The following is a 15,933-nucleotide window of genomic DNA, read 5'->3' on the forward strand; positions in this document are numbered from 1 at the left end:
GGGGTGGGTGCCGGGGTGGGTACCGGGGGGTGCCGATGTCCCGGGGGTGGGTAGCGGGGGATGCCGATGTCCCGGGGGTGGGTACCGGGGGGTGCCGATGTCCCGGGGTGGGTACCGGGGTGGGTACCGGGGTGGGTACCGGGGATGCCGGTGCGTCGGGTGGGCGCGGCGCGGCCCCCTTCGCCTCCTACAAGTCCCACAAACCCCGCCGGGCGGCCCAGGACTACATCTCCCAGCCTGCCGGGCCCGGCCCCCCGCCCCGCACGGCGCGGCCCGGCCCCGCACGGCGCGGAGGGCGCGGCGCGGCGCGGGGGGCGGTGGCGGCGGGGGCCCGGGTGCGCCCGGCGGTGGGGCCATGCCGGAGCCGAGCCAGGTACGGCGGCGGGGAGCGGGCCCGGGGGTGGAGATGCGGACCGGGCCCGGCGCGGGGGGGCGGTCTCGGGGCGGGGGGATCGCGGGCTGCGGCCGGGGGAGGCTGGCCGGGAGCTGCCCCGGGGCTGGGTGCCGGTCCCGGTGCTGGGTGCTGGGTGCTGGCCTCGGGGAGCACGCACCCGGGATGCGTCGGATTCCGCCCCGGGGTGCTGGCCCCGGGAGGATGCGCTGGCCCCGCGTGCCGGCCCCGGTCCTGGGTGCCGGCCCCGGTCCTGGGTGCCGGTCCCGGTGCTGGGTGCCGGCCTCGGGGAGCACGCACCCGGGATACATTGGATTCTGCCCCGGGGTGCTGGCCCCGGGTGCCGGCCCCGCTCCTGGGGTTCTGGCTCCGAGAGGACGCGATGGGCCCCCGAGGATGAGCTGGCCCCGGTCCTGGGGTGCTGGTCCCGGGAGGATGCACCCACCTGGGGTGCTGGCCCCGGACCCACAGTGCTGGCCCCAGGGAGGGTGCCCCAGCCCCAGCCCCGGGGTGCAGCCCCCAGGGTGCTGCCCGGGGAGGATGCGCTCGCCCCAGGGAGGACGCTTGGCCCTGGCACGGGTGCCAGGGCTGGGGTGCTGCTGCTCCCCACAGCCCCACGGGAGCTGCCCCTCTCTCTAGCCGTGTGCCCCGGGGTGGTGCCGTGGGGCCGGAACCCCGGGGGGATGCTGGGCGCAGAGCCGGGGTGGCCGCAGAGGGGGCCGGGGTGTGGGTGCCAGCGGGAGCCCCCAGTCCCCACTGGTGCCAGTGTGCGTGTACCCTCAGCAGCGGTGTGACATATGCCCGTGTGACACACGGTGTCCTTCGCCTGGGTAGTGGCAGCCAGGATTTCACCAAGACAGCACCAGCATCCCTGGGGACAGGGTAGGAAACTGTGTCACCAAGCAGGGAAACGTCCCTCACCTGCGTCGGTGCCTGCGGGGTGCCAGCACGGGCGTTGGCGTGGGATCCGGCTGGCATCCAACCCCCCGGGGTGTGCGCCTGTCCCGGTGTTGCGGGGTGTTTCCCAGGCTGGGGCACAGCTGCCGGAGCGGGGTCGGCGCCGGAGCCCCGGCTTTTAAGGGCCTGGTGATGCAAAGGGTCCCCACACACGTGTCAGGGGAGAGAGGGAGAGTGCACTTCACTCGTAAGAGAGAAGCAACAATATCTTTATTGATATAAAACAGCAAGTTAACAAAGTTCAATAGCAAATGCAACGGTGGTTTAACAAGATTCGATGGCAAGGTCCGCTTGATTATTTACTGCATAGAGGACAGGGTCAGACAAAACCGCCGGGGAGACCCTCCCGTTGAGTCGTGAGGTTCGGAGAGGACCCCCTTGCTTTCTAAACCCCTTCTCAGCGAGGAGTCTGGGCGCGGCTGGATCCAGACTTCATCCCAGACTTGGTCAACGGTTTATGACTAAAGGATTCTATATGCACAATCAATCCTTTATATGACTTGGCTAAGGTTTCAAAGTTTAATGCTGTTGATCACTTCCCGAGAATCCGTTGCGGCAAGGAATCTCTCAACCCCGAGGAGTAACCTTGAGAGGCGTTCCTACTCGAGGGGAGATCCTGGCGTGCAGCCCGCCGCCGTGCGGGAGAGCTCAAAGGGTTCTTGGGCTGCTCAGTGTGGGGGGAAGATGATCTACTTGTAGTCACGTATACGTACCGACCGCAGATTTTACATTGACCAGCGGTGCTGTGGTTAGATGGGCGGGTTGCCCCAATTAGCCCTTGGCTATTGTGTTGTTATCTGTCTCGCCCGAATCCGCTTTGAGCGGGTGCAGCCACCACCACCGCCACTGGTGGTTACGGTTTGGTAAAGGTCAGGTTGCCGGGGCGGGGGGGAAGCACCCCCTCACAGCACGCCAGGGGCTTGGGTGCTGCCGGCACAGGGGGAAGGCGAGGTTTTGCTCAGGCTCCGGCTGCGGAACCGGAGCACTTATTGCAAAGCTCCTAAATATTGCCCCGGAGCAAGGGTTCCCCATCCCAGCAGGAGGATTTTGGGGCGCTCGGCCGGAGGAAGGGCCACGTCCCCTCCTGCTGAGAGTGAGCGAAAAACGTGGCTGGGTGAAACCGAATAACATCAACCCCACCAAACTTGCTGAGCTTCCCTCCGGGAAGACGGGTGGGATCCAAGCTGGTGGAGGTGGTTTTGCCCCCCGCGATCCAGGGGTCCCCCGCTGGGCCCCGGGCCAGGGGCTCCCCCGTCTCCAGCACCACCCCCAGCGGCAGTGCCGGTGTGTCCCGGCCGGGGCGGCAAGCGGGGACGGGAAGTTGCTCAGCGCTTTGGGCTTGGTTTCCCTTTTCCTTCCCCTTTTATTGAAGCCAGATGTCACGTCTGCAGCGGTGGAGCTTGGGCAGGGCTGCCTTGGCTGCCGTCCCCCCCCCCAGCGCCGTGCGCGGGCCTGTCTGTCTGTCTGTCCCCATCTGGCAGCGAGCAGCGGCCCCGCTGCCGGTTGTGTGCGGCAGCTGCCTGTCAAAAGCGTTTCCCTCTCCTCCGAGGAGCTCATGGCGGTTCTCCGGAACGGCAAGACGCGCTCCGCTCGCTCGCCCACGCCTCGCCGGCGGCAGGGAGGCAGGCGGGGAGAGCAGGCGGGGAGAGCCCCGGCAGCCGCACGCTGGGGGAACCGACTCGGGCTTGAATTTTCGTGCCCAAACAAGCTCCGAACTGCTGCTTTTGGGCGAAAGGCTCCGGCGGCACCAAGGGCGCGATGGTTTCGCCGCAGGCTCTTGGCGCTCCGGATGCCGCCTGGCTCGGCCCGTGCCAAGGACCCGGCAGCCTAATGGCTTTCATCTCCTCCCGTTGCATTTAATTCTTGCAAGAGCGCAAACTGCTAATTGCTCTCCAGCAGCTCCTCCGGCTTCGGCGCTTCTCAAGGAGCTGTGATTTATGGGAGCCCACGGGTCCCCAAGGGCTTGGGATGCGGCTGGAGAGGCTGGGAACCTCCTCTCCCTGCCCTGCCGGGCTCCTCGTCGGGCTCTGGGCGATCTCTTGGCTCCGCATCGCTCTTTGCCGTCGGCGTGTCCCGAAAGCTTTTTCGGAGACTGCAAGAGATTTGGACCCTGGCTCTGCGGCCAAGCTCCCAGAGATACCCCCAAAAACATGGATGAATGGTGAATATACATAATTAATTTTTATATATATATATATGCGCATGTGTGAGATGTGGATCTTCATTTTTCTTTTACTGGATGAACATTTCAGTGCTGGGGCTCTAAAATAACCCCCACAACAGTCACTCTCGGGAAACCAGAGCAAGCTGCAGTCACTTCGCTCCGGGTGCCACCGTGTCCCGGCGAGGGACTTTTGATCTGCAGCAGTAATTGGGCTAATTAGGAAAATGCAAATGCTTCCCCTTCTCCCTAAGCGTCCGAGCAGAACCCCAGCTAGCGGAGAGGAGAAGTCGGGTTCCCTTGCCGGCGGAGCTGCTCTAATTTTGTATTTAGTGGGAATGCCCGGTAGTAACTGGGCTGTGCTGGGATCGATGGCCTTCGACTGGGGGAGCCTTTCGTAACATCCCTGCAATCAAATCTCATAGGTACAATTTTCCTAACGAGTTCAGTGGCCGCTCAGCACCGTCTGCAAGCGGAGCAAAACCCGGGTGGTTTTACCGGGTCGCCCCGCAGTGTGCACTGAGTTTGCAGTTCTCTGCTCAGGCTGTGTTCTGGGGGAGAGAGGGAGGTGTTGGGTGCAGCACCCATCAACCAGCCCTCGAAAGCCTTTGAGTTTCCACCGCCTCCCGTCCTTGGTGCTGTTGAGCCCCAGGGAGGGGGACAGCGAGGCACGGGGGGGGGCCTGTGCCCCTGCTTGCCTTCCCTGGACAAAAGGCCACGGCCGGCAGCGGCAGTGGTGCCTTCCCGGCGCAGCGTCCACCCGTCCTGCGCTCCTGCACATATTTTCCCAGTGAGGCATTGAGTGCAAACCTAATGGGCCCGGGCTGGTAAAATGAGCCGTGGTGGTGGAGGGGGAATGGTCGGCGGCAGCCGGCGGGGAGGCTCGGGGTGCTGCTGGCGGCAGTGGCTCGCTGGGTGCTGGTGTTGGAGGGTGAGCGGGAGCCCTGCCCTTGCCGGGGAGCACGCCTGACTGCGGGGTGACCACCTCCTTGCAGGCGGCTGAGGATGGGGGGAGACTGATTCGGGGGTCTTTAGGGGGTGCAGCCCTCCCGTGGCTGGCGGGGAGGGGGGCACAGACCGGGCAGACCCCCCTGACCCCGGCCCGTGGCAGTGGGAGGATGAGATGGAAATGTAGCCGGCAGCGGGTGGCCGGCTCCCCGCAGAGCTCCGGCTTTGCACGGGGAGCTGTGGGGAGGATGGGGGAGAGGAGGAGGCAGTGGCGGGAGTGGTGAGCCCCGGGCTTTGCCACCTCTGCTCTGCTGCTGACTGGCCAGCACCCCGCCTGCTAGCCAGCCCCGAGCCCGGCCGCTCAGTGGGACCCAGCTCGGTGGTGCTTAATCCGGTGGTACCTGACTCAGTGGTACTTGACCTGGTGGTAGAAGATGCGGTGGCTCGGTGGTACCTGACCCGGTGTACAAGATGTGGTGGCTCGGTGGTACCTGACCCGGTGGTACAAGATGCGGTGGCACCTGACCTGGTGGTCCCTGACCTGGTGGTACCCAACCCAATGGCCTGGTGGTACCTGACCCGGTGGTCCCTGACCTGGTGGTACGAGATTCTTGGCTCGGTGGTGCCTGACCCGGTGGTGCCTGACCCGGTGGTACCTGACCTGGTGGTACGAGATGCGGTGGCTCGGTGGTACCTGACCTGGTGGTACCCAACCCAATGGCCTGGTGGTACCTGACCCGGTGGTCCCTGACCTGGTGGTACGAGATGCAGTGGCTCGGTGGTACTTGAACCAATGGTACCTGACCTGGTGGTACCCAACCCAATGGCCTGGTGGTCCCTGAGCTGGTGGTCCCTGAGCTGGTGGTATGAGATACAGTGGCCCGGTGGTACCTGACCTGGTGGAACCTGACCTGGTGGTATGAGATGCGGTGGCTCGGTGGTACCTAACCTGGTGGTACCTGACCTGGTGGTACCCAACCCAATGGCTCGGTGGTACCTGACCTGGTGGTACCTGACCTGGTGGTACCCAACCCAATAGCTTGGTGGTACCTGACCCGGTGGTACGAGATACAGTGGCTCGGTGGTACCTGACCTGGTGGTACCTGACCCAGTGGTACGAGATGCAGTGGCTCGGTGGTACCTGACCCAGTGGTACGTGACCTGATGGTACGAGATACAGTGGCTTGGTGGTACCTGACCTGGTGGTACCCAGCCAAATGGCTTGGTGGTATCTGACCCCGTGGTACATGACCTGGTGGTACGTGACCCGGTATTTCACTTTACCTGGTGGTTCGTGACTTGGTAGCTCAGTGGTACCTGACCCAGCGGTACCCAAATCAATGGCTTGGTGGTACCCAACCCGGTGGTACATGACCTGGTGGTACCCAGCTGAGTGGTACCCAACCTGGTGGCTCGGTGGTACCCAACGCAATGGTACCCAACCCAGTGTTTTGGTGGTACCTGGCTCGGTGGTACCCAACCTGGTGGCTCTGTGATACCCAACCCGGTTGTACCCAACCTGGTGGCTCGGTGGTACCCAACCCAGTGGCTCAGTGGGTGGTACCTGACCTGGTGGTACCCAACCCGGTGTTTTGGTGGTACCTGGCTCAGTGGTACCCAACCTGGTGGCTCGGTGGTACCCAACCCAGTGGTTCAGTGGGTGGTACCTGACCTGGTGGTACCCAACCCGGTGTTTTGGTGGTACCTGGCTCAGTGGTACCCAACCTGGTGGCTCGGTGGTACCCAACCCAGTGGCTCAGTGGGTGGTACCTGACCTGGTGGTAGGCAACCCGGAGGCTGGGTGGTACTTGACCTGGTGGTACCCAACCCAGTGGTTTGGCGGTACCTGACCTGGTGGTACCTGACGTGGTGCTACCAGATCTGGTGGCTTGACAGTACCCGGCTCGGTGGTACCCAGCAGCTGGGACAGTTGGTGCAAACTGGGGGCTCTGGGGCGGGTGCCTGGGGGTGGAGGGCACCAGGGGTGGGTCTGCCCCTTGGTTCTGTCCAGCTCTGTAGGCATTCGGGGATGGGGGGCAGAGTGTCCCCTCTGTATCAGGCTGAATGTCGAGTCCCCCTCCTCTCCCTGCCCATCCTCCCTCGGGGAGGAGGCTGCTGCTCCCGGCGCAGGGAGCTGGGATTAACAAGGCCACGCAGCGAGCGTGGCCTTGGGCTTATCAACCCCCCTGGAGCGCAGGCGCAGGGGCTGGGGGTCCCCTCTTCCCTGCAGCAGCCTGGGGAGAGCCGGGGGGCTGTTGGGGACTGGTGGAGGGTGGGGGGGAGAGGCTCTGGCAGATGGCTGAGCGGCGTCCCTTCTCGGGGACGGGGGCATCAGCCGCGTGGGCTGGCGCACGTGGCTCGCCTGTCCCGATGAGTCCATGCATGTGAGCTGCGGGGGTGGCCGGCCGCCTCGGCTGCTTCTGCCAGCGCGTGGTTTGGGGGGGGTGAGGACAGCCATATGGGCTCTGCAAACAAGGCCCCCCACACCCAGCTTAGCCCCGTCGGGCAGCGCAGGGTGTTCGGGCTGGAGCGGGTGCCCATGGGGTCCCCACCGTGCTGCGGTCGAGCCGAGAGGCTTGGGGTGCTGCAAGCCCCATCCACCAAGGGTGGGAGCATCCCTTTCTGAGCTTTCCCACTGCTGCGACCTCCCCTGCGCCCCCCAAATCCCATAGGAAACGGCCTCGGCGGTGGCTGGCTCCATCCCAGCACCGCGCCGGGAATTTAGCCTCCCGCGCTCTTTCCTGGCCCCGTCCCAGCGCCGAGGGATGAGCCCGAAATAACCCCTCCGGATGCTGGGCAGGAGGAAACGCTGAAATTGCTGCTGTTGCCAGCCAGGGGTGCGAGGGGGGTTTAAAGCACGGGAAACCCAATTAACTCGGCTCCATTAGCTGATTGAGCTGGCTGATAAGGGTATGATTAATTAAAAGGATGAAGAATAAGTTACCAGGTCCTCGCTGCCGTCAAGGTGCGGCGAGGGCTTAACCCATGAAATTGGCTTCTCCTGTTAATACCTGGTGCCCAGCTACCGCCGGCCGTCAATCCTTCACGGCATCGCTTATCCGTGGGGAGAAACACCCTTATACCAACAGCGGGTTCGCTCCCTGCTCCCTCTCCCGTCCAGCTTCCAGGGAGGAAAAAGAAAAATCAAGGGGATTATTTATGATATTTATGATATTATTATGATATTTATGATCCCTCTGGATGGGCGGTGCAGGACGGGACCTTTTTAATTAACCACGCTTTTCTTGCCGGGTCTCGGTTTGGCTTCGGAAGCCAAGTGATGCAGAAGGACGGGACTATTGTGCCCTCCCGCCATGCCCCCGGCAGATTCCCGCTCGCCATTCCCAGCGGAGCAGCGAGCTAACGCGAGCTGACGGCCGCGGCGGAGGCGAGCGGGCACGCTCTTCGGCATGCTCCCGGGCTAAAGCAGCGCCCGGAGGGGCTGCAACCTCAGGCGGCCGCTCGGGTCACGGAAAAAAGCAAATTTGAGCAATTTTAGGAATTTTTTGTAGTTATTCTGCTCGCTGAAGTCAGGCCTGAAACGAGGACAGCTCACCACTCGGCGGTTCTTTCTGCCTGGGGCTGAAGGAGGTGGGAGAAGACTCAACTCACATCCGCTCCCTTCCCTGTTGAAATAAATAAAAAAACCCCAAATGTCATTTTTTCCGCCCGTGACATCAGGAGTGATGCCGGTCCAGGGCAGGGGGGGTCCCTGCGCGCTTCCCCCTCCTCTACCTGCAAAAGCCGGGCGCTGCTCCGGCACCCGGTCGATGGTTTGGCGATGGCAGGGGTGATGTCCCTGCACGGGGACCATGGGACGGGTGGCACCTGGACACCCAGGGATGCATTTCCCGAGGACTCCCAGGGGAATTTTCAGCCCCAGCATCCCCAGCGCTGCCTCTGCTCCGCTCCTTCCCTTCTCTCCCTGCTCCAGGGGTGACATCCCAGCTCCCAGAGACGGCTCCTTCCCGTGTCCACTCCATCATTTACCAGCAAGGAAATTGGTGCCAACAACCTCAGGATATCTTAGAAATGAGCAAACAAAGCCGACAAGACTGAAAAAAGCCGTGTGGGGTCGTGTCCGGCGGCATTACAGCCGATGGGGAAGGGGGGAGGCATCCTCCAGGCCCCGGGGCTGTCACATCGCTCCAGCGTTCATCCCGAAATTAAAGATTATACATCCTGAAATTAAAGATTATATGATCAGAGAAAGCATCCAACTGTAAAAGCAGTGGAGGGATTTGGCGGAACATTTAATAGCCTCCCTTCGTTATCTCTTGCAATCAAAGAGAAACTCACGTTTGATGAGCACCCAGGCTTCCGGAGGCGATTAGGGAGACCAGGGGATGAATTTGGGAACCGGAGGGTATTTAATGGTATCGCTGAGTAGCCAGGCTTGCTCACCACAGAAGAAATCCCCAAATCCCCCGTTATTTTAAGAAGGAAACATCAAAACCCAGTGCAAAGAGCCCCAACAATGCCCCCGGCCGGTGGGGTGTTATTTGGCGGAGGCAGGTGGGGTTTGACTTTGGGAGCTGGTGGGGAGGGAATGGTTAACGCTGGGATATTATGGACGCACCGGGGTCTATAAGGCCCAGCGCGGATGGAAATAGCCGCCAGCCCTTCCTAGGAAAGTGATGACTCAAATAAGCCGCTAGTATTTAAGGATGCTTTAACCCGCGGGAGCTGGGCTGGAGGATGGTTTTTCCCCGCCCGCGGTCGGGGGCAGCCCTGGGAGGCCCCGGGATGGGGCCGTACAAAACCCGCTCCAGATGCCGGCGGGGCCGCGATGCGGCAGGCAGGACCCGGGCTGGGCTGGGGAGCCGGAAAGGGAATTTTTTTTCCCCCCTTTCACCGGGAACAAAAATACCATGAGCACGTGATAGCCGATTTCCTTTAGCCTTTAAAAAGCCCCGTGGGACGGAGAGCAGCGGGAGCAGGGGAAGGGGGATCAGCCCATCCATCCTCCTTGGTGTCCCCGCCACGTCGCGGCTAAAAAGAGCCCCAAATCACCTTTTACCTCCAAACCCTTCCAGCGGTGCGCATCTGGGGGGGGCGTTCATAGCTTTTGTCCGGCTTTATCCCAAACTCCCCTCGATGCAAACCCTCTCTTTAACAACCACCCTTGCTTTTCCCGCTGGCAGCAACCCAAGGAACCGGTTGCAGTCGCTCGCCGGCCGTGCATGTGCCGTGTAGGCGTATTTAAACACCCCCCCTCCACCCCGAGCCGGGGAAAAGTTGGACAACGATCACGCCTGGGATGTGCACCCGTTTTCCGGCTCTTTCCTTTAAAGGCTGTCGCTGCTTGGACAAATATTTGACAGCGGGTTAATGATTTTGGGCTGGAGCCGTCCGTGCCTGGCGGAATGAGGGGCTGGGGGGTGGATTTTTTTTTTTTGTGGTCCATGCTTAGGTCTCCCCTATCCCAGCAAGGAGCTTTTTTTGGGGGGGCTCAGCGGCCTCCAGCCCCGGTGAGAAAGCCGGTGTATTCCAGAGGATGTTTTTTTATAGGAAAGAGGCATCCCCAGTGCCTGCCAGCTCCTAATTAGCGCTGCCGGCCTAATTGGGGCCAGGGCTGAGCTGCAGAGGCGATGCCACAGCAGGGTTTGGCCTTGGGGGGGTCCTTCCCCGGCGTCCCCCTCCCTGAAATCCCCTGGGTGGGTGTCACATCGCCGTCTCCCCGGGATGACGGATCCTGCCCCGGCTCAGCAGCTGTGCTAAAAGGGATTTTCAGCTTTTCCTTTTTTTTTTTTTTCGGCTGAGGAGTGGGGTCTGGCTTTGCCCCCCCGGCTTGGGAGGGGGCTCAGCTGCTCCTCCCGTCCCTCCCCGGGCGCAGGCGCCGGCACCTCTGCCCCGGCTATTTTTACCCGCCGGGATCACGAGCGAGCGGGTGACCTTCCCCGAGGGACGCTGCCACGCACGGGGGGGACAGCCGCCGGTGTCGGTACTCGGGGCGCCCGTCGGGCTGCGAAACGGCTGTTTCCCGGCTGTCTTGGCGGCGGCGGCAGGCGGTGAAGAGGGTTTTGGAGGGGCTGCTTGTGGCTTGATAGAGACGGAGGATTGAGCCTGGAGAAAGGAGCCGCTTGTTCGGCTCCGGAGGCGAGTTCATGGCTGAGCCTTTGTCTGGCAGAGATAGGGAGGGCAGAGCCTGGGAGCTGCCGGGAGCTCGTCCGGCACCGCCGGTGAGGACAAGGCGATGCCGGCATCCCGGCTGTCTCCGTACCCCTTTGGGGATGGCTCGTCTCCTGCAGCCCCACACTGGGGAGGGGCTGGGTGGCATTTTGCAAAGCTCAATGACGATTAAACAAACTCCTCAGTCCCCCAGCACCCTCCTCCTGCTCAGCGCAGCCCCCCCAGTTCTGCCGCGTGCATCGCCATCCCTTAACCTGCTGTCCCCTCCTTCCCGCTCCAGGCCGGTAGCATCGTGGCCGTGTCCCCGAGCCAGCGGCGGAGGGCAGCGTGCCAGCGGATCCGCTAAAGCCCGGCGACAATGAGCACCGACGCAGCCAAGAGCCAGCTGGGGCCGGGACCTGGAGGAACCGCCGAGGCGCGGTGCCGCGGCTGAGGCCGGTGTGCCGAGCTGTGCCAGAGCCCACGCCTTGGCGGCCGGCAGCGGATGCTCTCTGCCCGGCCCGTGGAGCTGCCGGGGGCCCTCGCCGCGGCCGGACCACGCGGATGGAAAGCTGCAGCCCAGCAGGTAGGCACCCAGTGTGGCGGCTCATGGGAGGACTCTGCATCCCCTCTGCCGCCACAGCGGTGATTTAAAGCTCTGGGTCCCGCAGGGAGCCTCGCTGGCCGGCTGACGCCATCCCGCGCCCTATGCCCGAGCCCTATGCCGGAGCGGGCGCCCTCCCCGGCTCAGCCGCCCGCCGACCATGAAGTGCTCGTTGCGCTTCTGCTTCCTCTCGACCGCCTTCCTGCTCGTCTTCGTCATGTCCCTCCTCTTCACCTACTCCCACCACAGCATCGCCTACCTGGATCCCGGCGGGCTGGGCGGCATTCACCGGGTGAAGCTGGTGCCCGGTTACGCCGGCATGCAGCGGCTCAGCAAGGGGGGGCTGTACCCCCGGGGCTGCGCCTGCCGCCGCTGCCCGGCCGAGGAGGCCGGGGCTGCCGACTGGTTTGACGGGCGCTACGACGGCACCATCTCCCCAGTGTGGACCAAGGAGAACATGGACCTGCCACCCGACGTCCAGAGGTGGTGGATGGTGAGCGAGGGGACGGGTTCCCCACCGCCGGGTCCCCCAACGGCGTGCTTTGGCACGGGGGGCACAGCTCTCTCCTCCACGGGCGAGGAGGGGGCTGCTGGCTGATGCCCCCTGCCCCTCCTTCTCCCCCCGCAGATGCTGCAGCCCCAGTTCAAGTCCCACAACACCCACGAGGTCCTGAGCAAGCTCTTCCAGATTGTCCCGGGCGAGGATCCCTACCGCTTCCGCGACCCGCGCCGCTGCCGCCGCTGTGCCGTGGTCGGCAACTCGGGCAACCTGCGTGGCTCCGGTTACGGGCCGGAGATCGACAGGCACGACTTCGTCATGCGGTGAGGGCAGGAGAGCTGCCGGGGGCACTGCCCACCTGCTCAGCCCCACGGGCAGCGCAGAGGCACGGGGTGATGCTGGCAGCACCCGTGGGTGCCGGGCTCCTGCTGTGCACGCAAGCGGCATCTCTCCGGGTCTACTGCGGGTTGGGAGACACTGGTGTCCCTGTGCCGTACGCCACAGCCCGGCTCCAGTTTCCCCGTCACGGAGCCCATCATGGGTCCCAGTGGGCGGTGGGATGGATGGGAGCGGTCCTGCCCCACGGCCACGCTGAGCTGGCTGGGGGGGGCCCTCGGCTCATGCCAGCACCCTGGGAAACTGCTCCTCAGCAGCGTTCAACAGCTGGCGGAGGACACCCGTGTCACCTGCAAGGGACAGGGTGGCTGGGAGGGGGGTGCCACCTTCCCCGCTCTCTCCCCAGGATGAACCAGGCCCCCACAGTGGGTTTTGAGGGCGATGTGGGCGGTCGGACCACTCACCACTTCATGTACCCCGAGAGTGCCAAGAACCTGCCCGCCAACGTCAGCTTCGTGCTGGTGCCCTTCAAAACCCTGGACCTGCTCTGGATCGCCAGTGCCCTCTCCACCGGCCAGATCAGGTTGTAAGTACCCAGCGGGCACCGGCGGCACCGGGCGGCCCCTCGCCTGCTGCGGGGGCAGCTCCCCCCGGAACGGTGGGGATTCATCGGTTCCTCCCTCCCGGAGCATCCCCCGGCGCTGCTCCCTTGGCAGCTCGGGGTGGGGTTGGGGGGCACGGGACCCCCCGGGAGCTCACCTGCCTCTCCGCCTTTTTCCCAGCACGTATGCACCCGTGAAGCCTTTTCTGCGGGTGGACAAAGAAAAGGTAAGTGGGGGGGGGGGGCTTGTCCCAATCACTGCGATGAGCACCCGTTTGGCCACGGCCCTCCTCACCCCACCTTCCCCAGGGGTCCCCCCACGTGTCTCGGCGCTCCTTCCCGGGGTGCCGATGCCGAAGGGAGCGTGGCCGGGGCTCCGGCACTAACCCCAGCCCGTCCTCCCAGGTGCAGATCTACAACCCTGCCTTCTTCAAGTACATCCACGACCGCTGGACGGAGCACCACGGGCGCTACCCCTCCACCGGCATGCTGGTGCTCTTCTTCGCCCTCCACGTCTGCGACGAGGTGGGTGATGGCTCCTCGGGGTCCCCCTCCGGGGTCCCGGATGGGCTGTGGGATGGGTTTGCTGGGATCCTGAACCTTGCAGGGTTAAGGAGGGAGGTGGCTTCTCAGCAGTTTCACTTGCTCCGGTTGCCTGACACCACGGTGATGGGCACCCTTGAATGGGTGCAGGGTGATGTACGCCTTCAACACTGTGCCAAATCCCGCCGGCAGCGCGGCGGGTGCTCGGCCGAGGGGGTTCCCAGCCTGGCGGGGGGGTTCAGGGCTGGCTCACCCCCCTCCTCCCCACCGCAGGTCAACGTCTTCGGGTTCGGCGCCGACAGCCGGGGCAACTGGCACCACTACTGGGAGAACAACCGCTACGCCGGGGAGTTCAGGAAGACGGGGGTGCACGACGCCGACTTCGAGGCGCACATCATCGACATGCTGGCCAAAACCAGCAAGATCGAGGTTTACCGGGGAAACTGAGGGCTGCGCCTCCTCCGGCTCCCCGGCACCGGCCGGGTCCCGGCTGCCCGCGGGCGCAGAGGGCCAGGGTCTCCCCGGCAGCCTCGGGCGAGGAGCGCCGGGTGGGCAGCGCGGCCCCGCGCCACCGACGGAGCCACCCCCGGCGATATTTGGTGCCTCCAGCAGCCAATCAGGTTCAGAGCTAAAGGAGACTTTTTGCTTTTTTTTAATTATTATTATTATTATTGTTATTATTATTATTATTAAGAAACCCAGCTGAGAAAGGATTTGTAAACACAATCAACGACTGACCGGGCGGCGGGGGCGTCCGCCTCGCATCTCTTTACAGTCAAACCAAATGCTGCTCTTTTTAAAACAAGACAAAAAAAAAAAAGCAAACCCCCGAAGCCCGGTGACTTTGGGGAGCACCCGAGCATCGCGTCCGGGCCGAGGGCAACGTGGTGGCCGAGGGCTCGGCTCCCCGCTCCCGGTACCGCAGCCTCGCCAGTGGAACCAGCTGCTTCTTTCTTCCTCGAATTTGATTTTTTTTTTTACCCACCTTGGGGCAGCCGCCGCTGTTCCTTCCCCGGGGAAGGCTCCCGGCACACAGGCAGGTCCCGACACGGCCGCAAGCGCGTGAAACCATCGCGGGGAGCCGGCAGTCGGGGGGAAGCCGACCGTCGCTCCGCTGCAGGCTGCCGGCACAGCCGGGCTGGGAGATGGAGAGGAACCCCACAAGACGCTGCTTCGGGTCCGGGCATCCCCGCTCCTCCACCCGAGGATAGAGGATGGGTAGGATGGATTTCGGCAGCGACCGGGCAAGAGGCAGCTGAGAAACCCACAGGAGCGGCAGCCCGGTCCCTCCGGCCAGGCTCCCTCGCAGGATGCTGGAGGGATGCGGGATGCAGTGGGATGCGGCAGTGGGTCCGGCCCCACCGGAGGGCCCGGAGATGAGATTTCCCTTTGCTTTTGGGCTGGGAAAAAGCAGATTAGAGATAGCTTTAGTGGGTGAACGAACCGTGCTTTGGCTTTCGTGGTGTTATAAACAGACAGCTCTGGTGAGAAGCTGAAATCCCAAAGTCTTTGCTCCGTTTGTGAGGGTGGGGCTTGCTTTACACCAGTCCCGTACAGCCGGGGTCCTCGGGGTCCCCGGAGCTTTTCGGGCTGGACAGGCTGCCCCGCGGCACGGGACGGGGAGACGCAGAAGGGAACTGCCTCCCCAGAGGTGTCATTAAAACCATTTTCTTTGGGTCAGTCAGGCGGGTGGGGTTTAATTTTTTTAGGAGATGCTGGAAAGCTCAAGAAAAAGGCAATCGCGGAAAAGGTCCCCTCGGAGAGGGACTCTCTGCCTGCACAGCCGGTGACGGCGGTGGGTGCTCAGCACGACGGCAAAGCCCTGTGGTGCCGAGAGTGGGGCAGGGGCTGTGGCCGCAGCCCGGCCGGGGGAAGCCCTGCCCGCACTGCCTGGTAGCAGTAGGTATTTAAGGAACAATCACCATCGGGTTTTTTGGGCTTGGAAGGGTTTTTTTACCCTTTTGTATCTGGCTTTTCTGTAGCAGCCTCTTACCGGTTTCTTTGCTTCAGTTTGGTCGTTTTTCAGTGTTTTCTTCGCTTTTTTTTTTTTTTTGGCAGTTTCCCTCTGCACTCGTGAAACGTGGGGGTTTGGGTCTCCTGGAGCAGGCACTGAGCATCCCCGGGGCTGGGGAAATGAATCTTTTCTGTCCACAGGGCTTTAAACCCGAGTTCCATGGTGGGTTGTGGTAGAAGCGGTGCCACCCCGGCACAAGCAGCCTGCCCGCGACCTGCGACTGCTGCGGCCATCCCCGAAGCCCAGGACACGGAGGCAGGTTGCAGCGAGCCCCGGTCTCCACCTTCCTGGGCTATGTTTTTTTTTTTTAAGGGGAAGAAAAACAAAACCCAAAAAACCACACGAGCAACAATGAGTGCCTTGACCATCGCCTGTCGGCTACGTCGGGCTGTGCCCGCTCCCGTGCCGGTGGTAGGGGCTCAGTCGATTTTTCTGGCAGTCATACCTGCTTCTCTCCTTGCGCCGGGCTGGATCTTAGCTGGAAAGTGCTGCTGGGGGAGACAGGGACACATCCAGGCCACCACGCTGGTGGCTGGGGAGGCCAAATCCAGCGTGATGAGGCTGGAGCAGCTCCTGTCCCGGCTGAGCAGGGCCAGGCCAGACAATCACGGGGCAAGCGGAGATGCTGGGTACCAAACCCAGGTACCAAACCCGCCGGCAGCACGGTGCCAGCATCCGGCAAAGGGCACGCTCGCGGCTCCTTGCTGTCCTGACAGTATTTTTTTGGCTAACTTCCTTCCCCTACCCCCCCCTTCTTTTTTTTTTTAA

The 15,933-nt window shown here is 63.1% G+C and overlaps 1 protein-coding gene across 1 annotated transcript; it reads left to right on the plus strand.

The window, feature by feature from the left end:
- Positions 1–11,273: 11,273 nt before the first annotated feature.
- Positions 11,274–13,644, plus strand: ST3GAL2 (ST3 beta-galactoside alpha-2,3-sialyltransferase 2). The gene is made up of 6 exons (XM_059824887.1): positions 11,274–11,665; positions 11,801–11,994; positions 12,414–12,593; positions 12,790–12,835; positions 13,014–13,133; positions 13,425–13,644. The coding sequence occupies exons 1-6, from the start codon at positions 11,333–11,335 to the stop codon at positions 13,596–13,598; spliced, it is 1,047 nt and encodes a 348-aa protein (XP_059680870.1). The 5' UTR covers positions 11,274–11,332; the 3' UTR covers positions 13,599–13,644.
- Positions 13,645–15,933: the final 2,289 nt, after the last annotated feature.

Source organism: Gavia stellata, chromosome 15, assembly GCF_030936135.1.
Source record: "Gavia stellata isolate bGavSte3 chromosome 15, bGavSte3.hap2, whole genome shotgun sequence".
Taxonomy (NCBI): Eukaryota; Metazoa; Chordata; class Aves; order Gaviiformes; family Gaviidae; genus Gavia; species Gavia stellata.

Coding starts and splice junctions, on each gene's coding strand:
- ST3GAL2 (XM_059824887.1), top strand. CDS start 11,333: ATGAAGTGCTCGTTGCGCTTCTGCTTCCTCTCGACCGCCTTCCTGCTC. Junction 11,666..11,800: donor ACGTCCAGAGGTGGTGGATG/GTGAGCGAGGGG, acceptor CTCCCCCCGCAG/ATGCTGCAGCCCCAGTTCAA. Junction 13,134..13,424: donor CCCTCCACGTCTGCGACGAG/GTGGGTGATGGC, acceptor TCCCCACCGCAG/GTCAACGTCTTCGGGTTCGG.